At 42.9% G+C, this 21,125-nt stretch overlaps 2 protein-coding genes and 2 long non-coding RNA genes across 12 annotated transcripts in view; 1 reads left to right on the top strand and 3 right to left on the bottom strand.

Moving 5' to 3' along the window:
* The window catches only part of LOC109874536 (partitioning defective 3 homolog), a 239,563-nt gene extending 238,832 nt beyond the window's left edge, over positions 1-731 (bottom strand). For 6 of the 9 annotated variants that reach the window (XM_031809817.1, XM_031809814.1, XM_020466487.2 and 3 more), the window contains exon 1: positions 348-730. In XM_031809817.1, coding sequence (XP_031665677.1) covers positions 348-467 — 120 coding nt within the window. In that variant the 5' untranslated portion in view covers positions 468-730. Of the gene's footprint in view, positions 1-347 lie in introns of all 9 variants that reach the window. The other 3 variants (XM_031809815.1, XM_031809812.1, XM_020466486.2) reach the window with 1 other exon arrangement.
* A 3,829-nt stretch (positions 732-4,560) lies between these two features.
* On the top strand, positions 4,561-6,707 carry LOC116358671 (uncharacterized). The gene is made up of 2 exons (XR_004206453.1): positions 4,561-4,781; positions 6,139-6,707. It is a non-coding gene; the product is annotated as an uncharacterized LOC116358671 (long non-coding RNA).
* LOC116358670 (ladderlectin-like) lies at positions 6,288-10,072 on the bottom strand. Its single transcript, XM_031810944.1, has 6 exons — positions 9,948-10,072; positions 8,726-8,813; positions 8,269-8,384; positions 7,784-7,975; positions 6,611-6,725; positions 6,288-6,510 (listed from the first exon to the last, which is right to left on the bottom strand). Exons 1-6 carry the CDS (start codon positions 9,960-9,962, stop codon positions 6,419-6,421), a joined length of 618 nt encoding a protein of 205 aa, XP_031666804.1. The 5' UTR covers positions 9,963-10,072; the 3' UTR covers positions 6,288-6,418.
* An 8,371-nt stretch (positions 10,073-18,443) lies between these two features.
* On the bottom strand, positions 18,444-20,983 carry LOC116358564 (uncharacterized). The gene is made up of 5 exons (XR_004206286.1): positions 20,907-20,983; positions 20,449-20,565; positions 19,965-20,158; positions 18,807-18,921; positions 18,444-18,687 (listed from the first exon to the last, which is right to left on the bottom strand). It is a non-coding gene; the product is annotated as an uncharacterized LOC116358564 (long non-coding RNA).
* Between the last annotated feature and the right edge of the window lie 142 nt (positions 20,984-21,125).

The raw sequence follows: 21,125 nt of genomic DNA on the forward strand, positions 1-21,125 counted from the left end.
ATTTTATATCCCTATTAGATCGGTAGTTAACGCTACATTTTAGTAGTCATCTACTATCTTTCCATGCACTATGGTAGGGAAAGGGTGAAGTCCAAAAGGAAGTTTTGTGGGGTTTGCAGAGGGCTCGACCAGTTATGACGATGCATCATTCAACATCAACAACTCAGCCGAATTTATAGAAAAATCATTGTTTTAGTTCCGAATCTTTGATGTACATTTCCCTTTCATCGCTGTTACAAATCTGCGACATGTTCGTTCGACACTCGCTCCAGGCATTTTGCACCATTGTTTCCAATCCGCTATGAACACTTGAAACAAACGCGTGATCCAAAGTAACAGCGACGTACCTTTGCAATGGCTTTTTTGTATCTCATGACGGCTTGCTGGATGAGAGTATGGACTTTAATATTTCCATCTCCGCACGGTACCACCACCCTAGTCCTTCCAAAACACACCGTCACTTTCATAGTTTAATATCCGATATATTTTGCCCAGATTCGGAGGTAAACCGACGATAAATTCTCTCTTTGAACGTCAGCCGAAACATGAAGTTTCTGTGGTTTTTAATCCTTAAAGAGATGAGACCGAACGATCTTTCACCTTATCTCCAGGGACGACATTGTTCGCTTGTATTTCTGACCACCTGTTTAGTCTTTCTCCCTCTATTTCGACGTTCCCAGACGAGACTAGAGCAGGGAGCAAGAGATTCACCCAGGGATTGGGGAACGGCCTCCACCCGCTGGTCAAGTTTGGAACTGTCGAAGGTGATATAAAGCGCGGACAAGGCAAGCACAGCACGCACACTCACAATAAATGGGTCATTTCTAAATATTAGGATATCTTACCAATATTCGTTATGGAAAGATAGCCCTATCACCAATCACTCCAAAATCTCACCAATTAATTTAATTGTTATAATTTGTGTGTGTATGTGAGTGAGTGAGTGAGTGAGTGAGTGAGTGAGTGAGTGAGTGAGTGAGTGAGTGAGTGAGTGAGAATATCTATGTTCTGCAACATGAAAGTTAATTTAAATAGAACAGCTTCCTGCTTAAATAAAAAAAAGGCCTATTTTGAGAAATCCAACTTTAACAAAGATGCCCATCACTTACAATATAGTGTATTCTTATTATTGTTGAATAACAGCAGTCTCAAGTACATGTTCTGGCCACAGAACCTTGATCTCCACCTGCCCAATGACATTTTGGTGATTTGTTCTAGTGCCCAGCCCTAAAACTGAAACCAAGCCCCAATGAAAACCAGACTAAATCCATGTGTGAAGCTTGTGAAACAGTTGCATTGGCACATAGATCAGTTCTTCAGAGCATGACTATGTATGTGAGGATCCTCCTCTCACCATGCCTGTGTCCCAAATGGCACCCTATTCCCATAGGGCTTCGGTCAAAAGTAGTGCACTATAAAGACCTATTCCCATAGGGCTCCGGTCAAAAGTAGTGGACTAGAAAGACCTATTCCCATAGGGCTCCGGTCAAAAGTAGTGCACTATAAAGACAATAGGTTGTCATTTGGGATGTATCCCATTGGTGTTTTTTTTTTATATGGGCCTGTGCCCCATGAACATTATTGTCCCAAAAGCAGTCGCTCTAAGGCAGAACACCAAAGAGCTACTGAATACCAGGCAGTTTGTGTACCAACTACAGTATGGCTTAAATTTCTTTTTTTATACAGTCCTATGCCCCATGATTGATCAGTGTATTTTACTGCCCTAAAGTCTGAGTTTATGGGTGAGTCGCACAAGATACAAGGCAGGAAAACAATCTATATTATATTGTAACTTTTCCTAGCATAGGTTCATGGACTTACAGTGCAAACATAAATGTGTCTATCTGTGTTCACACTTTCTAAAAAAGGTCATACCAAAGGGATGCTTCAAATGTTTGCTGTTCCTGTGGTTAGATTTGAATAAATATTTATCAACATTGACCACCTGATAGAAGATCTTGATCAGTTGCTGTAAATGCTTTGAAATGACCTCAAATTGTATTTGTCACAGGCGGCGAATACAAGTGTAGACCTTACAGTGAAATACTTACTTACAAGCACAATGCAGTTAAAAAATGTAGAGATAAGAATAACAAATGATTAAAGAGCAGCAGTAAATTGAGGTAGTATGTACATGTAGATAGAGCTATTAAAGTGATTATGCATAGATAATAACAGAGTAGCAGCAGGGCTAGGGGGAGGGAGCCAATGCAAATAGTCTGGGTAGCCATTTGATTAGATGTTCAGGAGTCTTATGGCTTGGGGGTAGAAGCTATTTAGGAGTCTCTTGGACCTAGATTTGGCGCTCGCTTGCCGTGCGGTAGCAGAGAGAACAGTCTATGACTAGGGTGGCTGGAGTCTTTGACAATTTTCAGGGCACTCCTCTGACACTGCCTGGTATACAGGTCCTGAATGGCAGGAAGCTTGGCCCCAGTGATGAACTTACTGGGCTGTTCGCACTAAACTCTGTAGTGCCTTGCGGTCGGAGGCCGAGCAGTTGCCATACCAAGCAGCGATGCAACCAGTCTGGATGCTCTCGATGATGCAGCTGTAGAACCTTTTGAGGATCTGAGGACCCATGACAAATCTTTCAGTCTCTTGAGGGGGAATAGGTTTTGTCGTGACCGCTTCATGACTGTCATGGTGTGCTTGGACCATGTTAGTTTGTTGGTGATGTGGACGCCAAGGAACGTGAAGCTCTCAATCTGCTCCACTACACCCCGTCGATGAGAATGGGCGTGCTCGGTCCTCTTTTTCCTGTAGTCCACAATCATCTCCTTTGTCTTGATCACGTTGAGGGAGAGGTTGTTGTCCTGGCACCACACAGCCAGGTCTCTGACCTCCTCCCTCTAGTCTGTCTCATAATTGTCAGTGATCAGGCCTACCACTGTTGTGTCATCAGCTAATTTAATGATGGTGTTGGAGTTGTGACTGGCTGTGCAGTCATGAGTGAACAGAGAGTACAGGAGGGGGCTGAGCACGCACCCCTGAGGTACCTCTGTGTTGAGGATCAGCGTGATGGATGTGTTGTTACCTACCCTTACCACCTGGGGGTGGCCCGTCAGGAAGTTCAGGATCCAGTTGCAGAGGGAGGTGTTCAGTCCCAGGGTCCTTATTGATGAGCTTTGAGGGCACTATGGTGTTGAACGCTGAGCTGTCTTCAATGAATAGCATTCTCACATAGGTGATCCTTCTGTCCAGGTGGGAAAGGGCAGTGTGGAGCGCAATAGTGATTGCATCATCTGTGGATCTGTTGGGGTGGTATGCAAATTGGAGTGGGTCTAGGGTTTCTGGGATGATGGTGTTAATGTAAGCCATGACCAGCCTTTCAAAGCACTTCATGGCTACAGACGTGTGTGCTACATGTCGGTAGTCATTTAGACCCTTAGGGTTCTTGGGCACAGGCACTATGGTGGTCTGCTAAAAACATGTTGGTATTACAAACTCGGACAGGGTGAGGTTGAAAATGTCAGTGAAGACACTTGCTAGTTGGTCAGTGCATGCTCACAGTACACGTCCTGGTAATCCGTCTGGCCCTGCGGCCTTGTGAATGTTACTCACATCGCATGCGGAGAGCGTGATCACACAGTCTTCCTTTACAGCTGGTATGCATGTTTCAGTGTTATTTGCCTTGTAGCGAGCATAGAAGTAGTTCAGCTCGTCCGGTAGGCTCGTGTCACTGGGCAGCTCTCGGGTGTGCTTCCCTTTGTAGTCTGTAATGGTTTGCAGGCCATGCCACATCCGACGGGCATCAGAACTGGTTTAGTACAACTCAATCTTAGTCCTGTATTGACGCTTTGCCTGTTTGATGGTTCGTCAGAAGGCAGATGACAGATGTGATGTACTCCTCAATGCTATTGGAGAAATCCCAGAACATATTCCAGTCTGTGCTAGCAAAACAGTCCTGTAGCTTAGCATTTGCTTCATCTTACCACTTTTTTATTGATCACTGGTGCTTCCTGCTTTAATATTTGCTTGTATGCAGGAATCAGGAGGATAGAATTATGATCAGATTTGCCAAATGGAGGGCGAGGGAGAGCTTTGTATGCGTCTCTGTGTGTGGAGTATAGGTGGTCCACAGTTCTTTTACCTCTGGTTGCACATGTAACATGTTGACAGAAATGAGGTAAAACTGATTTAAGTTTCCCTGCATTAAAGTCCCCGGCTACTAGGAGCGCAGCCTCTGGATGAGCATTTTCTTGCTTGCTTAAGGTGGAATACATCTCATTCAATCCTATCTTGGTGCCAGCCTCTGACTGTGGTGGTATGTAAACAGCTACAAAGAATATAGATGGTCTGCAGCTTATCATGAGAAACTCTACCTTAGGCGAGCAATGGCTCGAGACTTCCTTAGATATTGTGCACCAGCTGTTGTTTACAAAAATACATTAGACCGCCGCCCCTTGTCTTTCCAGATGCCGCTGTTCTATCCTGCCAGTACATTGTACAACCAGCCAGCTATGTTGTATGTTGATATTGTCGTTGTTCAGCCACGACTCTGTGAAGCTTAAGATGTTACAGTTTTTTATGTAGTTTAATCCTCCCAATAACTTGTCCATTTTATTGTCCAAAGGTTGCATGTTTGCGAGCAGAATTGAGGAGAGTGGGGGTTTATTCAATCGCCTCCTACTCCTCAGAAGGCAGCCCACCCTCCAGCCTCTCTTTCTCCACCTCTTCACACAGATCACTGGGGTCGTGGCCTGTTCCCGAGGGAGCCGTATATCCTCCGCCTTGGGCTCGTCAGAGTAGTGGAAGAAGAAAAAGGATTCTGCGGGTCCATGGTGAGTAATCGCAGTCCTGAAGTCAACTTATTTTCAGTCATAAGAATTTTTGGACAACATTACGTCCAAAAATTGTTACATTTTTAAAATTAAAGTTACAAACAATGCAGATAAACGAACAAAAAACAATCTGTTGGGGGCACGTAAAACGTATGCCTTCTGCTCCGGCGCCATTTTGATCAAACTTAACAAATGTGATCTCAGGCCAATTTATTGCTGTGACCCCGTCAACATTGCCACCATACCTGGTTAAAAGGAACTTAAATATTTAGGAATTGTTATCACTAGAAACGTTCCAGATAGAGAATCTTTAAACATCGATAATAGGACTCATTCCATGAGAGCTTCATTAAGTCAGTGGCTGCAACGTGATATCTAAATTCTGGGTCGTATTCTTTTGTCCAAGACAGATGGTTTATTTAGAATCATTTACCCAAGTTAGTCCCTTTTTCTTTCTTCTAGTAACACAGAAATGTAAATTGTTTGGAGGAATAAAATGCATTATATTCAGAAATCGCAATTAGGGAAAGACTACAATCGTGGAGGTTTACAGGCTGTTGATTTTGAGTCGTTAGTGGGTGCTTTTAGAATTAACTGGTTGAAATGATGTCTGTCTAATCCTAGGTCTATGTGGTATCATATCCCTAACAGTCAGTTTAATACACTGCGACTTGAAATCCTAATGAAATATGATTTGATTCTTATAATTACCTGTGAAATTGTCTGAGTTTCACCAGCAAATGTTATTTTTCTAGAAAATGATATTCAAGCATAATTTTTCCCCCAACAAAACATTGACTTGGAATAAGAGTTAATACAATTAATAGGAATTCCATTTTCAAAGGCCTTTAGTTTGACAAGGGTATTCATTTTTCACGTGATTTGGTAAACACTGGGGAGTTTCTGCCGTTTGATGAGTTAATCGATAAATCAGGTTAATATTACTCAGAGAAAATACATGGTTTGCAAAGAAATTCAACTTCCTTTACTATGACTTAACACTGAGGTTCTCTTTTTTCCAAGTTAACAAAATGACTTGCATTTTTTTATCCAAAATATGCAACAATAAGTGGAAGTGATTGGCAATTAAGTAATTTTGGATGATTATAATTCAACATATTGCTATGGAACTGACCAACCCATGCTATGGTCAAAAGAGACTACCTTGTCATGTTATCCCAAAAGTTTAAGAAACTCATTTTAAAATATATTTTTCCCATTTACCCTGTAAATGATATCTGGCACAAAAGGTCATTTAATTTTTCCCCCATTGTATTCACATAAATGTCCCTGTATTGATGTGTAATAGTGTTGTTGCAATAATAATAAGTAACTCAAGTGTTTGATACCATTCCAGACATGAACCATCCTCCCCTAAGCAGCCTCCGCTGAACTAGCTGGAGAAGAACCATGCTCTGAGGGGCAAAGAATTTAAATGCCCACTGGACACCCAGACTGCATCTTCAAGAAACAAAGTGAAGCAATGTTTAATAACCACTCATGAGATTAAATACGTACACACGTTTTATTGACAAGCTACAATATGTAATTTACAGCAACAAATACCTTCAAAGTAATTCACTATAACATGAAACATTTGCAGTTAGGATGCTGACACCAGAGTAGCATTTTCTGTTTCAATTGACAGTTTGAAGGATTAAACAGGTTCTTATGGAGCACACGGAGGGATAGCTCTTTCCACATGAGTCATCGTTCCAGCCGTTTTCAGCTTAAGAGGAAACACGAAATAGAAATTACCTCTCGATGTACACTCGAAAAGAGAAAAGTAGCTCACATTTATTTGTTTAATTTGATGAATGATAATGTACCTCCAAAGTTGAAATGAATACATGGCTCTCTGGCACCATTGTTGTTATTCGGCTCCCCTTCAGCCCAGCTCTCGTGATCAAATTTGGAGCCGTCACTCCAGAACCATAGCCTGTCCTGTGTGGAAGTAGTGAGATCTCAGTATCAAATGTTACATGTGCTTGCTGAACAATTTCTAAAATACAACACTCATGGTCTTTCCTCCAACAAAACGGTAAAAGCCACCACTAGCAAAACGTGCAGACTGACACTGGAACTGTTGGGTGAAAAAAATACACAAGTGTTGATACACATTTCTAGAAATCCCAAAATTAGAAAAAGACAGCTAGTAAGTCGTTTCTGCGCCATAGCAAAGAGGAAGAGGCGAAGCGAGAAGGATAACTATAAGCCCAAAATCTGCCTTCTCAAGCGGGTAGCGTTTTTCCTGGTCACCAAGCAACTCGTTTTTGTATGGCCGTCAATAAGATGGCAAATTTAATTAACGAAAAACATAATGGCTTATTTGAGCAAATATATACGTTTTGTAATGCTTAGGTCGTTACGAGTACTGATACAAGTAGCACACATGACATGCCAGAAACTGAGAAAAACATTTCTCTCCGAGTTGTGCCTGTCCCTCGAATCTGCCCGACATTGCAGACTCTTCACATCGTTAGAGGCCAATGGAGTATCTGGTTCATCTAATGGATCATCTAATGGATCATCTAATGGATCATCTAATGGATCATCTGTGGCAATTGCTCTGGATATTTCGAGATGCTCAACTCAAATCTAGACCTACAACCAACAGTATTTCTTTTGCTTTTGACAATGACTTCACGAGGCATAGGTCACATGCCTAAATACTTAAAGTCACATTAATATCAGTTTAAAGAGATGACATTGGGCCATGTTTACTTGAATAGTGTCTGGTTAAAAGGTAGGCAAGTAACTTCATGCCTACTGTGCCAAAGCAATTTACAGTTATTAAAATGGTAATATCCAAATTCCACGTAGAACTCGAGTTGCGAATGTCAATCTTTCCTCTGCGGTACCTCAAACTGTGGTCATTACCAGCTGAGAAACTGGCCAGTTGATTACTCCTGGCACAGAGTTGTCTGACCAGTGTCTTAACACCTACTCCGAGCTGATGGTTTTATTAGTCTTAAGTATTAAGGCATCTTCACTTTGGGTACCTTTTCCACCTTTGCTTGAACAGCATCAAATCCGCCAATCCAGGTAAGAGGGAAACTGCCAGTCGTGATCAACACCACCGCCTGTAGAAATTGGGACTCTTCATAGCTGTGCACAGATGCCAGGTTTGCGCCAAGGTACTTTACAGTGTTGTACACAGGCTTCAGTTTTTGTCCAAGTAACTGACAGTGGCGCTAGAGCAAGCAGTACACAGAGACAAAGACATGTCATAATGGAAGCATTAGTCAGTTGTCCAGTCTGAGAATTTGTCTTCTGGAATCTCAAATATAGGAATTAGTTCATCTCAGTCTTAACCCATGCCTTGAGGGTTCTAATATACAAGAGGGCCCAACTCCACACAATATTGAAAAGCCTATAGAAAATTGCAATTACAGCATATTAAGGGGACGTTCAGTATTTTACATGAGGCGCCTGTTAAAATAAGGCCAAAGCACCTTTAACTCAAAAAACTAAGTAAGCATTATACCTCTGCATTGGGCCATGTCCTTGCAGTTTTGACAAACATGAAGCAGCGTGAATTAAATTGGAACCAGCCTCTGGGGCATGGGTTTCTTTGGTCTGCTGCAAATGTCACCAAATCATCTGAAAGGAGAAGACAGGGAGGGTTCCGAAATTGCAGCCGACTTTAAAGGATAGTCCAGACTGACCCTTGCATCAAAAATAACATTTGGAGATCAGTCATGCCACACTACAACAAAACATACACAATCAATGATGTAAAGCACAAACTCATTCCACAGAGCACAGAGTGTCTACAGGTTTTCGCTCCTCCCTCGATTGATCAATTTAGGTCACTAATTAGTAAGGAACTCCCCTCACCTGGTTGTCTAGGTCTTCATTGAAAGGTAAGCCAACTGCAGATGCAAGAGACTCCGTGGAATGCGTTTGACACTCGTGATGTAAAGTGTGAGGCTGACTCTTACTTGCTATGCGCGCAGTCATTCTGTCGCCCAGTGTAAAGGCAGCGCTGAGAAGCAGTAGAAGGGTCAACATCGCCATGGTGATAGTCTCCTGAGAGACACACGAGATAAGCCATCAGTGTTTCCCCAACCTCTCCTCGAGTACCCCAGCAAGTCCACTTAACACATTCAACTAATGAAGGGCTAAGGAATACCAGGTATCATCTCTTCCACCACAGAGTAGATTAGCCTGGCACACGGGAATAAGGAGAAGTCTATGCTCTTGGGTTCTCCCCGAAACAGCACCCTAGATAACTAACCCCGATGCATGGCACACCTAGTAAGTCACCTTTTTGCAAATGAAATTGGCTGGTAAAGTACATTTTTCTAGAGCAGGAGACTCAACTTGCCTGGCATGAGCTACCTTTTATTAATACACACGTCGCAAGCGACTTCTTTCAAATAGGCTCATTCTTCTCTGCCCTACAACTCTTCAGTGTACCGGTCTGGCAATAGACACAGTAAAATGAGTAATAAACTACTAAAGGGGCCCTATAAAAAAAGCTGTGATTTTAAACCCCAAATTACAGCCATTTTCATAAATGTTCTCAGTTCAATTTCCTGGTTTGCCACTCAATTACAATTGGTAATGGAGAACAAAATGTAATGTTCTGAGTCCATGGCAGTGCTTAAATCACATCAGAATACCATTTCTTTTAGGTCTGGAAGAAAAGTAACTAGCGATGGTTCTGTATTGCCAATTGATGCTCATTTCATGGCAAGGTTTGCAAATAACAAAAGATACCATTTCTATACTTTTGACAAGTATACCTTGCAGTTAATACTTAGTTGTGAAAGAATCTGGCAACCCACTAGGCATCAACTGGCTACACAGGGAGTGAGCGACAAGGCAATATTGCTGGAAATTGGCAGATATGGTTTTAAATGTGACGTTTTAAGCCAATAGTTAACTAACCAGAGGTGGGATAACGTCAAGTCGTGTTGATTTAGTAACTTGCAGTGTCTGATACTTGAGATTTGTTTGACAGTTGAACACGTGAAAAAATATATTTTTTTTAAAATCTGAATTGTTTGGCAAACTACTATGACCTGTTGGAGACCCCTGCACTACATTTGAACAGGGTCACATGTGCCCGATGGGTCCTGGTAAAAAGTAGTGTACCACATAGGTTACCATTTGGGATGAAAGCAGATACAGTACTAGATGACTATGTTGAACTCTCACCTGTAGTCTGGTCATGTCAGCGCTCTGTTTGTGAGTTGAGTTCTACTGCTTCCTGCTCTCCTTTTTTAAGGACCCATCCAGTCAGACCCCTCCCTCTCTCATCCTTTAACCGGTCAAATAATCAACTAATCATCAAGCTTTTATCATTTGAATCAGCTGTGTTGTGTTAGGGCAAAAACCAAAACGTATAGCCACGGGAAGAAGTTTGTTGGTGCAGGGTACTTTTAATGAATGTTATTTTCAATTGGGGTGCTGGAAAAATATCTTTGCCTGTGCTACAGGCGCTCTATTGGTCCACTATTATAGCACAACTTTTGTGAAAATGTAACAAATCTATAAAAAGTGAACATATATACATATATACAGTACCAGTCAAAAGTTTGGACACACCTACTCATTCAAGGCTTTTTCTTTATTTTGACTATTTTCTTGTATAATAGTGAAGACCTCAAAACTGTAAATAACACATATGGAATCATGAGGTAACCAAAGAAAGTGTTACACGAAACCAAATATATGTTAGATTCTTCAAAGTATCCACCTTTAAACTTGATGACAGCTTTGTACACTCTTGGCCTTCTCTCAACCAGCTTCACCTGGTATGCTTTTCCAACATTCTTAAAGGAATTCCCACATATGTTGAGCACTTGTTTGCTGCTTTTCCTTAACTCTGCGGTCCAACTCATCCCAAACCATCTCAATTGGGTTGAGGTTGGGTGATTGTGGAGGCCAGGGCGGTCTGATGCAGCACTACATCACTCTACCTTATTGGTCAAACAGCCTGGAGGTATGTTGGGTCGTTGTCCTGTTGAAAAACAAATGATAGTCCCACTAAGTGCAAACCAGATGGGATGGTGTATCGCTGCAGAATGCTGTGGTAACCATGCTGGTTAAGCGTGCCTTGAATTCTAAATAAAACACAGACAGTGTTACCAGCAAAGCACCATCACACCTCCTACTCCATGCTTCATGGTGGGAACCACACATGCGGAGATCATTCGTTCACCTACTCTGCATCTCACAAAGACACACTAATCAGACCAAAGGACAGATTTCCACCGGTCTAATGTCCATTGCTCGTGTTTCTTGCCCCAAGCAAGTCTCTTGTTCTTATCGGTGTCCTTTAGGAGTGGTTTCTTTGCAGCAGTTTGACATGAAGGCCTGATTCACGCAGTCTCCTCTGAACAGTTGATGTTGAGATGTGTCTGTTACTTCAACTCTGTGAAGCATTTATTTGGGCTGCAATTTCTGAGGCTGGTAACTCTAATGAACTTATCCTCTGCAGCAGAGGTAACTCTGGGTCTTCCTTTCCTGTGGCGGTCCTCGGGAGAGCCAGTTTCATCATAGCGCTTGATGGTTTTTGCGACTGCAATTGAAGAAACTTTCAAAGTTCTTGAAATGTTCCGCATTGACTGACCTTCATGTCTTAAAGCAATGATGGACTGTCATTTCTCTTTGCTTATTTGAGCTGTTCTTGTCAAATAAATGGACTTGGTCTTTTACCAAACAGGGCTATCTACTTTATACCACCCCTACCTTGCCACAACACAACCTCATGAATCTGGATAAGAGAATGCCAAGAGCGTGCAAAGCTGTCATCAAGGCAAAGGGTGGCTACTTTGAAGAATCTCAAATATAACATCAATTTTGATTTGTTTAACACTTTTCTGGTTACTACATGATTCCATATGTGTTATGTCATAGTTTTGATGTCGTCATTATTCTACAATGTAGAAAATAGTAGAGAATAAAGAAAAACCCTGGAATGAGTGGGTGTGTCCAAACTTTTGACTGGATATCACCTGCAGGAATAGCCATTTTTGTTAAGCTCATTCCTACACTGCTCCTGTATTCTTTTCAAACATCGACCAGTAGCATCGATAGTGCCTCTCTCTCTCTCTGCCAGAGTCTACCCCATTATAAGAACCCCAACAATAATTGCTAAAAGCCTATGTAAGCCTGTTGGCTGATTGGCATGTATGAGATGATGGAATTTGCTTTTGGAAAAAAGTTGAGGCTTTTTGACACTGGCTTGAGCGGGTCTTAGCAGAGCATGTGTATATAAGCATCAACAAGCCTTGTTACCATATACCCTTTGAGAATGAATGAACAAATAGTTACTTCACACAAACATATGTACCAGATTCCTTTTGGGAAATTCATTTGGGTAGTTTTCTTTGCACATTGGAGGACCCCTGCAAAACCAAGCGTGAGGTAATGGCAATGATGTCATGTGTGCTATCCACATCCTGGTGCTGAACTGTGAAACGTCATGCGGTGCTGAACAATTTGAATCAGCTTGGCTCGTGTCTTGTGGAATCAAAACTGATACATTAATGAAATCGTTGCACTAAATGAATTATTTGGAAACTAGAATCTGATTAAGGGAAAGTTACACACTTTTTTCTGTGAGCGCAATCAACAACCTATTTGTGCATGCCCAACGGAATGAACATTGTGGTGCGGGGACTGCCATATTGTGTCATCATTTTGCCATAAGGTGTAGAGACATTTTTGCGGTTTTAAAGCCAATTTCCAATAATTGTACACATTTTGCTATATGAGTGAGAGACTAATACATTCAATGGGGGCCTGTCATGCCAAATACTGTCCCCCACTGCGTCACAATGGGATTCGATCGACTATTAGCGTCCATTGCTATATCGACGGAGTGATTAGAATTTAAGATCACAGCCTAAATTGTGTTCTTTTCTTCGTCGCTATGCAAACAAGGCTGATTTCTGCGACAATTTCTCTGTTTAAACAAGCTTTGTTTAGCTTGTAACATGGAAACGTTCATTCAAACTACTTTTTGGGGTACCAAGTCAACATTACAACATGAAATCCATGTCTTAAACGTTGCTACGTTTCGGGAAATGGCAAAGAAAACATGTATTCTGCTTGACACATTAAAGTTACTTACCTTACAGATCACAAAGTAAGCTTATGTCCACTCCATTCAGATGTAAATCCTTTTGATTCAGTCACTGACTTGTCTGGCTGTCATCTTTTTATTTAACCTGCCCTCATCTACACTGAAATAATACCATTTCAGTAGTCCTCTATTATGATTCCCCCCCCCTCTCTCTCATTTAATACACCCTTGTGGTTGAATACATATATAATCATCTGGTGTAGGTCCAAGGATACAACAATGAATAACCTGGAACAAATAAATGCCATCAAAGGATACCTTACAGCTTCCAATAATGAACACCTTGTGAAACCCAACCTGTCAATATATTTTCATACATTAAAGTTTATCGTTTTTGGTACAGTTGTGTCATACATTTTTTTCCACTGATTTTCTGTACACTCACATGGCAATCATAGATAAAATACTGAATTCTGGTTTGTGGAATATAGAGGAGGTGGTTGCTGTGTGGGTGGGAGGTTCTGCCTGTCCCTTGTTCTCAACAGGCAGCCAGTCTCGGAAGGGGGACTGCAAAGTCCAGGCACTGCTGCGCTCTTGAGAACAGGAGCAGAGTTAAAGGGAACAGGGTAGGAGACAGACACATAAACAAGCAAACACAGGTTACACTGAGAACATGTCATGGATTAAAATCCTGCAGCGCACGCAAGGTCCCCCTGCTCAAGCCAGCACATGTCCAGGCCCGTCTGAAGTTTGCCAATGACCATCTGGATGATCTAGAGGAGGAATGGGAGAAGGTCATGTGGTCTGATGAGACAAAAATAGAGCTTTTTGGTCTAAACTCCACTCGCCGTGTTTAGAGGAAGAAGAAGGATGAGTACAACCCCAAGAACACCACCCCAACCGTGAAGCATGGAGGTGGAAACATCATTCTTTGGGGATGCTTTTCTGAAAAGGGGACATGACGACTGCACCGGATTGAGGGGAGGATGGATGGGGCCATGTATCGCGAGATCTTGGCCAACAACCTCCTTCCCTCAGTAAGGGGCTGGGTCTTCCTGCATGACAACGACCCGAAACACACAGCCAGGGCAACTAAGGAGTGGCTCCGTAAGAAGCATCTCAAGGTCCTGGAGTGGCCTAGCCAGACTCCAGACCTGAACCCAATAGAACATCTTTGGAGGGAGCTGAAAGTCCGTATTGCCCGGCGACAGCCCCGAAACCTGAAGGATCTGGAGAAGGTCTGTATGGAGGAGTGGGCTAAAATCCCTGCTTTAAGTAATTAATGCAAATGAATGACTTAAAAATCATAACGTGATTTTCGTTTTAGATTCCGTCTCTCACAGTTGAAGTGTACCTATGATAAAAATGACAGACTTCTACATGTTTTGTAAGTAGGAAACACTGCCGATTTGGCAGGTTATCAAATACTTGTTCTCCCCACTGTATATACTGTACTCTATACCATCTTGCCTATGCCATTCTGTACCATCATTATGCACATGTCCTTTATCCCTTTACACTTGTGTGTATTAAGTAGTAGTTTTGGAATTGTTAGGTTGGATTACTCGTTGGTTATTACTGCATTGTCGGAACTAGAAGCACAAGCATTTCCCTACACTCGCATTAACATCTGCTAACCATGTGTATGTGACAAATACATTTGATTTGAAGTAGCTTCAGGTTGTTTTGTATGCAAATGTTTGAGATTTTAAATTTTCACTTTAACAGATGGTGACCCCAGCTAGGAGCGAAAGAGCAGCGAGGTTTTCCCCAGGTCTCGCCTTCCTTTCGTCCTTCTTCCAAACCAAGTCATTTGCCCAGAAGTCATAGCACTTGGTCCCCTTCTCGATTCTGCTCCTGTAGCTCTCCACCTGCGCCTTGTCCAGTCTCACCTTGATTGAGAACAGGAATAAATACAATTATATTTCCTAGGAAGGTGGTCCTCCAAGGCGTTCTGATCTGGTTCAAACATATCAGGTGGGGTTTCAGTGATCAGAAAGTACGTTATTCAAAAATTTGAAAGACTACAGTATGTGCAATAACAATTGCATTGCTTACCTCAGTCAACAGCTGCGGCTCCCTTCCGTACTAGGTGGAGGCCTGGATGCTGCTGTCGTGTGCAAAGAGAGACTTACCTTCAGGTTGTTCTCCCATCCTTCCTGGTACCAAATAAAGGGACTTGCCCATGGCAGTCTTGAGGGTCTGGTTGGTCCAGTCACCAAACCTGGAGGAGGGGGTAGGAAAGCGATCTCTATTGACAATGTACCATGGAAGAAAAAATAAATAAATACATTCCAGCGTTCATGACCTCGGTCACTCAAGGATGACCTTGGGTGTTGATGTCCACCATAGTCTTGGAGGTGGCCTCGCCAGTCTCGTCCTTGATGGGTATCATACAAAACAAAAATCTATTTTTGGTTCCAAGCACCTTTAATGGTTTACGGAAGGGAGTTGAGTTAAGCACGTCCTCCTTCTTCCCTTACTGACCCTAATGGGTATTGCCGCCACCTTCACCTCATTACTGTGATACAATTATACTAGCTAGCTGTGCACGGAGGGAATAAACACACTGAGCATCATGCGATTCCATATGAAATGCATTTCCAATGCCCTTTTTACAGAAGATTTCACATGCTTATACAGACACCCAAACAGCAAGCAATGCAGATGTAGCAGCATGGTTGCTAGGGGGGAAAAAAACCTCCCTCGAAAGGCAGGAACCGTGCTCTGAGGGGTGGCCAGTCCTCTTCTGGCTGTGCCGGGTGGAGATTAGAGTACATGGCCATTAAGTTCAGATCGTTCAAGCTGTTATTTGACCAGCAGGGTCAAATAAGTGGTTGTAGGGGGTGCAACAGGTCAGCACATCCGGAGGAAACGTCAGTGGGCTTTTCATAGCCGAGCATTGAGGTCGAGAGAGAGTCGAAAACAGCACGTCCGATGAACAGGTACCATAGCTGCAGGTAGAACAGTCTAATACAGTTGGCTCTAATAAGTACTCACGTCTAAACCCAGCGAGAGTTTGGAAACGCAAAGCTACATTCTGGGATTCTACAAACCAAACGACTGCCCCACAGGGAACGGATGGAGTAGGGATATGTGACACTAATATTCACACAGCATTCTGACATCCACGTGATAATTTTCAACTTTGAAAGCTACACACACACTATTCGTTGACATTAGTGTTAGTAGAGTAATAAAGCAAAAAAGAAACATCCCTTTTTCAGGACCCTGTCTTTCAAAGAATTTGTAAAAATCCAAGTAACTTCACAGATCTTCATTGTCAATGGTTTAAACACCGTTTCCAGACGTTAATGAATATGCACCTGTCGTTAAGACACTAACAGCTTACAGACGGTAGGCAATTAAGGTCAGTTAGGACACTAGAGGCTTTTCTACTGAAAGACACCAAAAGATAGACGCCCAGGGTCCCTGCGTGAACGTGCCTTAGGCATGCTGCAAGGAGGCATGAGGACTGCAGATGTGGCCAGGGCATTAACTTGCATTGTCCGTGCAGTGAGACAGGAACGACAGCTGATCGTCCTCGCAGTGGCAGAACACGTGTAACACCTGCACAGGATCGGAACATCACACCTGCGGGACAGGTACAGGATGGCAACAACTGCCCGAGTTACACCAGGAACGCACAATCCCTCCATCAGTGCTCAGACTGTCCGCAATAGGCTGAGAGGCGCTGGACTGAGGTCTTGTTTTTCATTTTTTTATTTCACCTTTCTTTAACCAGGTAGGCTAGTTGAGAACAAGTTCTCATTTGCAACTGCGACCTGGCCAAGATAAAGCATAGCAGTGTGAACAGACAACACAGAGTTACACATGGAGCAAACCATTAACAAGTCAGTAACACAGTAGAGAAAAAAAAGGGGGAGTCTATATACAATGTGTGCAAAAGGCATGAGGAGGTAGGCGAATAATTAAAATTTAGGGATGATCAGTGAGATACACCTGCTGGAGCGCGTGCTACGGATGGGTGTTGCCATCGTGACCAGTGAACTGAGATAAGGCGGAGTTTTACCTAGTATGGACCTGTAGATGACCTGGAGCCAGTGGGTCTGGCGACGAATATGTAGCGAGGGCCAGCCGACTAGAGCATACAAGTCGCAGGTGTGGGTGGTATAAGGTGCTTTAGTGACAAAACGGATGGCACTGTGATAGACTGCATCCAGTTTGCTGAGTAGAGTGTTGGAAGCCATTTTGTAGATGACATCGCCGAAGTCGAGGATCGGTAGGATAGTCAGTTTTACTAGGGTAAGCTTGGCGGCGTGAGTGAAGGAGGCTTTGTTGCGGAATAGAAAGCCGACTCTTGATTTGATTTTCGATTGGAGATGTTTGATATGAGTCTGGAAGGAGAGTTTGCAGTCTAGCCAGACACCTAGGTACTTATAGATGTCCACATATTCAAGGTCGGAACCATCCAGGGTGGTGTGCTAGTCGGGCATGCGGGTGCAGGCAGCGATCGGTTGAAAAGCATGCATTTGGTTTTACTAGCTTTTAAGAGCAGTTGGAGACCACGGAAGGAGTGTTGTATGGCATTGAAGCTCGTTTGGAGGTTAGATAGCACTCTTGTTCTCCATGGACTTCAGTGTCCCAGAACTTTTTGGAGTTGGAGCTACAGGATGCAAACTTCTGCCTGAAGAAGCTGGCCTTCGCGTATTGGTTCCTGACTTCCCTGAACAGTTGCATATCACGGGGACTATTTGATGCTATTGTTGCCGGTGAGGACCTGCCTACGTCACCTATGGGCACAAACCCACCCTCGCTGGACCAGGCAGGACTGGCAAAAAAACAAAACAAGCTCGTCACTGACGAGTCGCGGATATGTCTCACCAGGGGTGGTCGGAGTCGCATTATAGTCTAAGGAATGAGCGTTACACCGAGGCCTGTAATCTGGAGCAGGATCGATTGAGGTGGAGGGTCCGTCATGGTCTGGAGCGGCGTGTCACAGCATCATCGGACTGAGGTTGCTGTCATAGCAGGTAATCACAACACTGTGCAGTACAGGGAAGACATCCTCCTCCCTCATTCTGACATGACCCTCCAGCATCAAATACACCACACTGCTAGTTCTGTGGGTGATTTCCTGCAAGACTGGAATGCCAGTGTTCAGCCATGGCCAGCGAAGAGCCCTGATTTCAATCCCATTGAGCACGTCTGAGACCTGTTGGATCGGCGGGTGAGGGCTAGGACCATTCCCCCCCAGAATTGTCCGGGAACTTGCAGGTGCCGTCGTGGAAGAGTGGGGTAACATCTCACAGCAAGAACTGGCAACCCTGGTGCAGTCCATGAGGAGATGCACTGCAGTACTTAATGCGGCCAGACACTGACTTACTTTTAACAGACCCCTTGGTTCAGGGACACATTCCATTTCTGTGGAACTTGTTCAGTTTATGTTTGTTTTTGAATCTCAAATATTTAAACATGTTAAGTCTGCTGAAATTTAACGCAGTTGACAGTGAGACCACATTTTTTTTACAACTTTTTGGGTCCTAAGAGAATTCTATTCTTCAAGAAACAATGGATCAAAGAATTGAAATGCCCACTGGACACCCAGACTGCATCTTCAAGAAACAAAGTGAAGCAATGTTAAATAACGACTCATGAGATTAAATACGTACACCAGTTTTATTGACAACAAGCTACAATAGTTACACAACAAGTCAAATGTATTTTACAGCAACAAATACCTTCAAAGTAATTCACTATAACATGAAACATTTGCAGTTAGGATGCTGACACCAGAGTAGCATTTTCTGTTTCAATTGACAGTTTGAAGGATTAAACAGGTTCTTATGGAGCACACGGAGGGATAGCTCTTTCCACATGAGACATCGTTCCAGCCGTTTTCAGCTTAAGAGGAAACACGAAATAGAAATTACCTCTCGATGTACACTCGAAAAGAGAAAAGTAGCTCACATTTATTTGTTAAACTTACTCAAAAAAGTTTAATTTGATGAATGATAATGTACCTCCAAAGTTGAAATGAATACATGGCTCTCTGGCACCATTGTTGTTATTCGGCTCCCCTTCAGCCCAGCTCTCGTGATCAAATTTGGAGCCGTCACTCCAGAACCATAGCCTGTCCTGTGTGGAAGTAGTGAGATCTCAGTATCAAATGTTACATGTGCTTGCTGAACAATTTCTAAATACAACACTCATGGTCTTTCCTCCAACAAACGGTAAAAGCCACCACTAGCAAAACGTGCAGACTGACACTGGAACTGTTGGGTGAAAAAAATACACAAGTGTTGATACACATTTCTAGAAATCCCAAATTAGAAAAAGACAGCTAGTAAGTCGTTTCTGCGCCATAGCAAAGAGGAAGAGGCGAAGCGAGAAGGATAACTATAAGCCCAAAATCTGCCTTCTCAAGCGGGTAGCGTTTTTCCTGGTCACCAAGCAACTCGTTTTTGTATGGCCGTCAATAAGATGGCAAATTTAATTAACGAAAAACATAATGGCTTATTTGAGCAAATATATACGTTTTGTAATGCTTAGGTCGTTACGAGTACTGATACAAGTAGCACACATGACATGCCAGAAACTGAGAAAAACATTTCTCTCCGAGTTGTGCCTGTCCCTCGAATCTGCCCGACATTGCAGACTCTTCACATCGTTAGAGGCCAATGGAGTATCTGTTCATCTAATGGATCATCTAATGGATCATCTAATGGATCATCTGTGGCAATTGCTCTGGATATTTCGAGATGCTCAACTCAAATCTAGACCTACAACCAACAGTATTTCTTTTGCTTTTGACAATGACTTCACGAGGCATAGGTCACATGCCTAAATACTTAAAGTCACATTAATATCAGTTTAAAGAGATGACATTGGGCCATGTTTACTTGAATAGTGTCTGGTTAAAAGGTAGGCAAGTAACTTCATGCCTACTGTGCCAAAGCAATTTACAGTTATTAAAATGGTAATATCCAAATTCCACGTAGAACTCGAGTTGCGAATGTCAATCTTTCCTCTGCGGTACCTCAAACTGTGGTCATTACCAGCTGAGAAACTGGCCAGTTGATTACTCCTGGCACAGAGTTGTCTGACCAGTGTCTTAAACACCTACTCCGAGCTGATGGTTTTATTAGTCTTAAGTATTAAGGCATCTTCACTTTGGGTACCTTTTCCACCTTTGCTTGAACAGCATCAAATCCGCCAATCCAGGTAAGAGGGAAACTGCCAGTCGTGAGTCAACACCACCGCCTGTAGAAATTGGGACCTCTTCATAGCTGTGCACAGATGCCAGGTTTGCGCCAAGGTACTTTACAGTGTTGTACACAGGCTTCAGTTTTTGTCCAAGTAACTGACAGTGGCGCTAGAGCAAGCAGTACACAGAGGACAAAGACATGTCATAATGGAAGCATTCGTCAGTTGTCAGTCTGAGAATTTGTCTTCTGGAATCTCAAATATAGGAATTAGTTCATCTCAGTCTTAACCATGCCTTGAGGGTTCTAATATACAAGAGGGCCCAACTCCACACAATATTGAAAAGCCTATAGAAAATTGCAATTACAGCATATTAAGGGGACGTTCAGTATTTTACATGAGGCGCCTGTTAAATAAGGCCAAAGCACCTTTAACTCAAAAACTAAGTAAGCATTATACCTCTGCATTGGGGCCATGTCCTTGCAGTTTTGACAAACATGAAGCAGCGTGAATTAAATTGGAACCAGCCTCTGGGGCATGGGTTTCTTTGGTCTGCTGCAAATGTCACCAAATCATCTGAAAGGAGAAGACAGGGAGGGTTCCGAAATTGCAGCCGACTTTAAAGGATAGTCCAGACTGACCCTTGCATCAAAAATAACATTTGGAGATCAGTCATGCCACACTACAACAAACAATACACAATCAATGATGTAAAGCACAAACTCATTCCACAGAGCACAGAGTGTCTACAGGTTTTCGCTCCTCCCTCGATTGATAATTAGGTCACTAATTAGTAAGGAACTCCCCTCACTGGTTGTCTAGGTCTTCATTGAATAGGTAAGCCAACTGCAGATGCAAGAGACTCCGTGGAATTGCGTTGGGACACTCGTGATGTAAAGTGTGAGGCTGACTCTTACTTGCTATGCGCGCAGTCATTCTGTCGCCCAGTGTAAAGGCAGCGCTGAGAAGCAGTAGAAGGGTCAATCGCCATGTGATAGTCTCCTGAGAACACACGAGATAAGCCATCAGTGTTTTCCCCAACCTCTCTCGAGTACCCCAGCAAGTCCACTTAACACATTCAACTATGAAGGGCTAAGGAATACCAGGTATCATCTCTTCCACCCACAGAGTAGATA

Source organism: Oncorhynchus kisutch, linkage group LG30 (assembly GCF_002021735.2).
Source record: "Oncorhynchus kisutch isolate 150728-3 linkage group LG30, Okis_V2, whole genome shotgun sequence".
Lineage (NCBI taxonomy): Eukaryota > Metazoa > Chordata > Actinopteri > Salmoniformes > Salmonidae > Oncorhynchus > Oncorhynchus kisutch.

Excerpts from the sequence above, each read along its gene's own strand:
- LOC116358670 (XM_031810944.1), bottom strand. Across the intron at positions 7,976-8,268 it reads GGACATGGCCCAATGCAGAG|CGCCACTGTCAGTTACTTGG; the intron begins GTATAATGCTTA and ends TGCTTGCTCTAG. Across the intron at positions 6,511-6,610 it reads TATTCATTTCAACTTTGGAG|CTGAAAACGGCTGGAACGAT; the intron begins GTACATTATCAT and ends TTTCCTCTTAAG.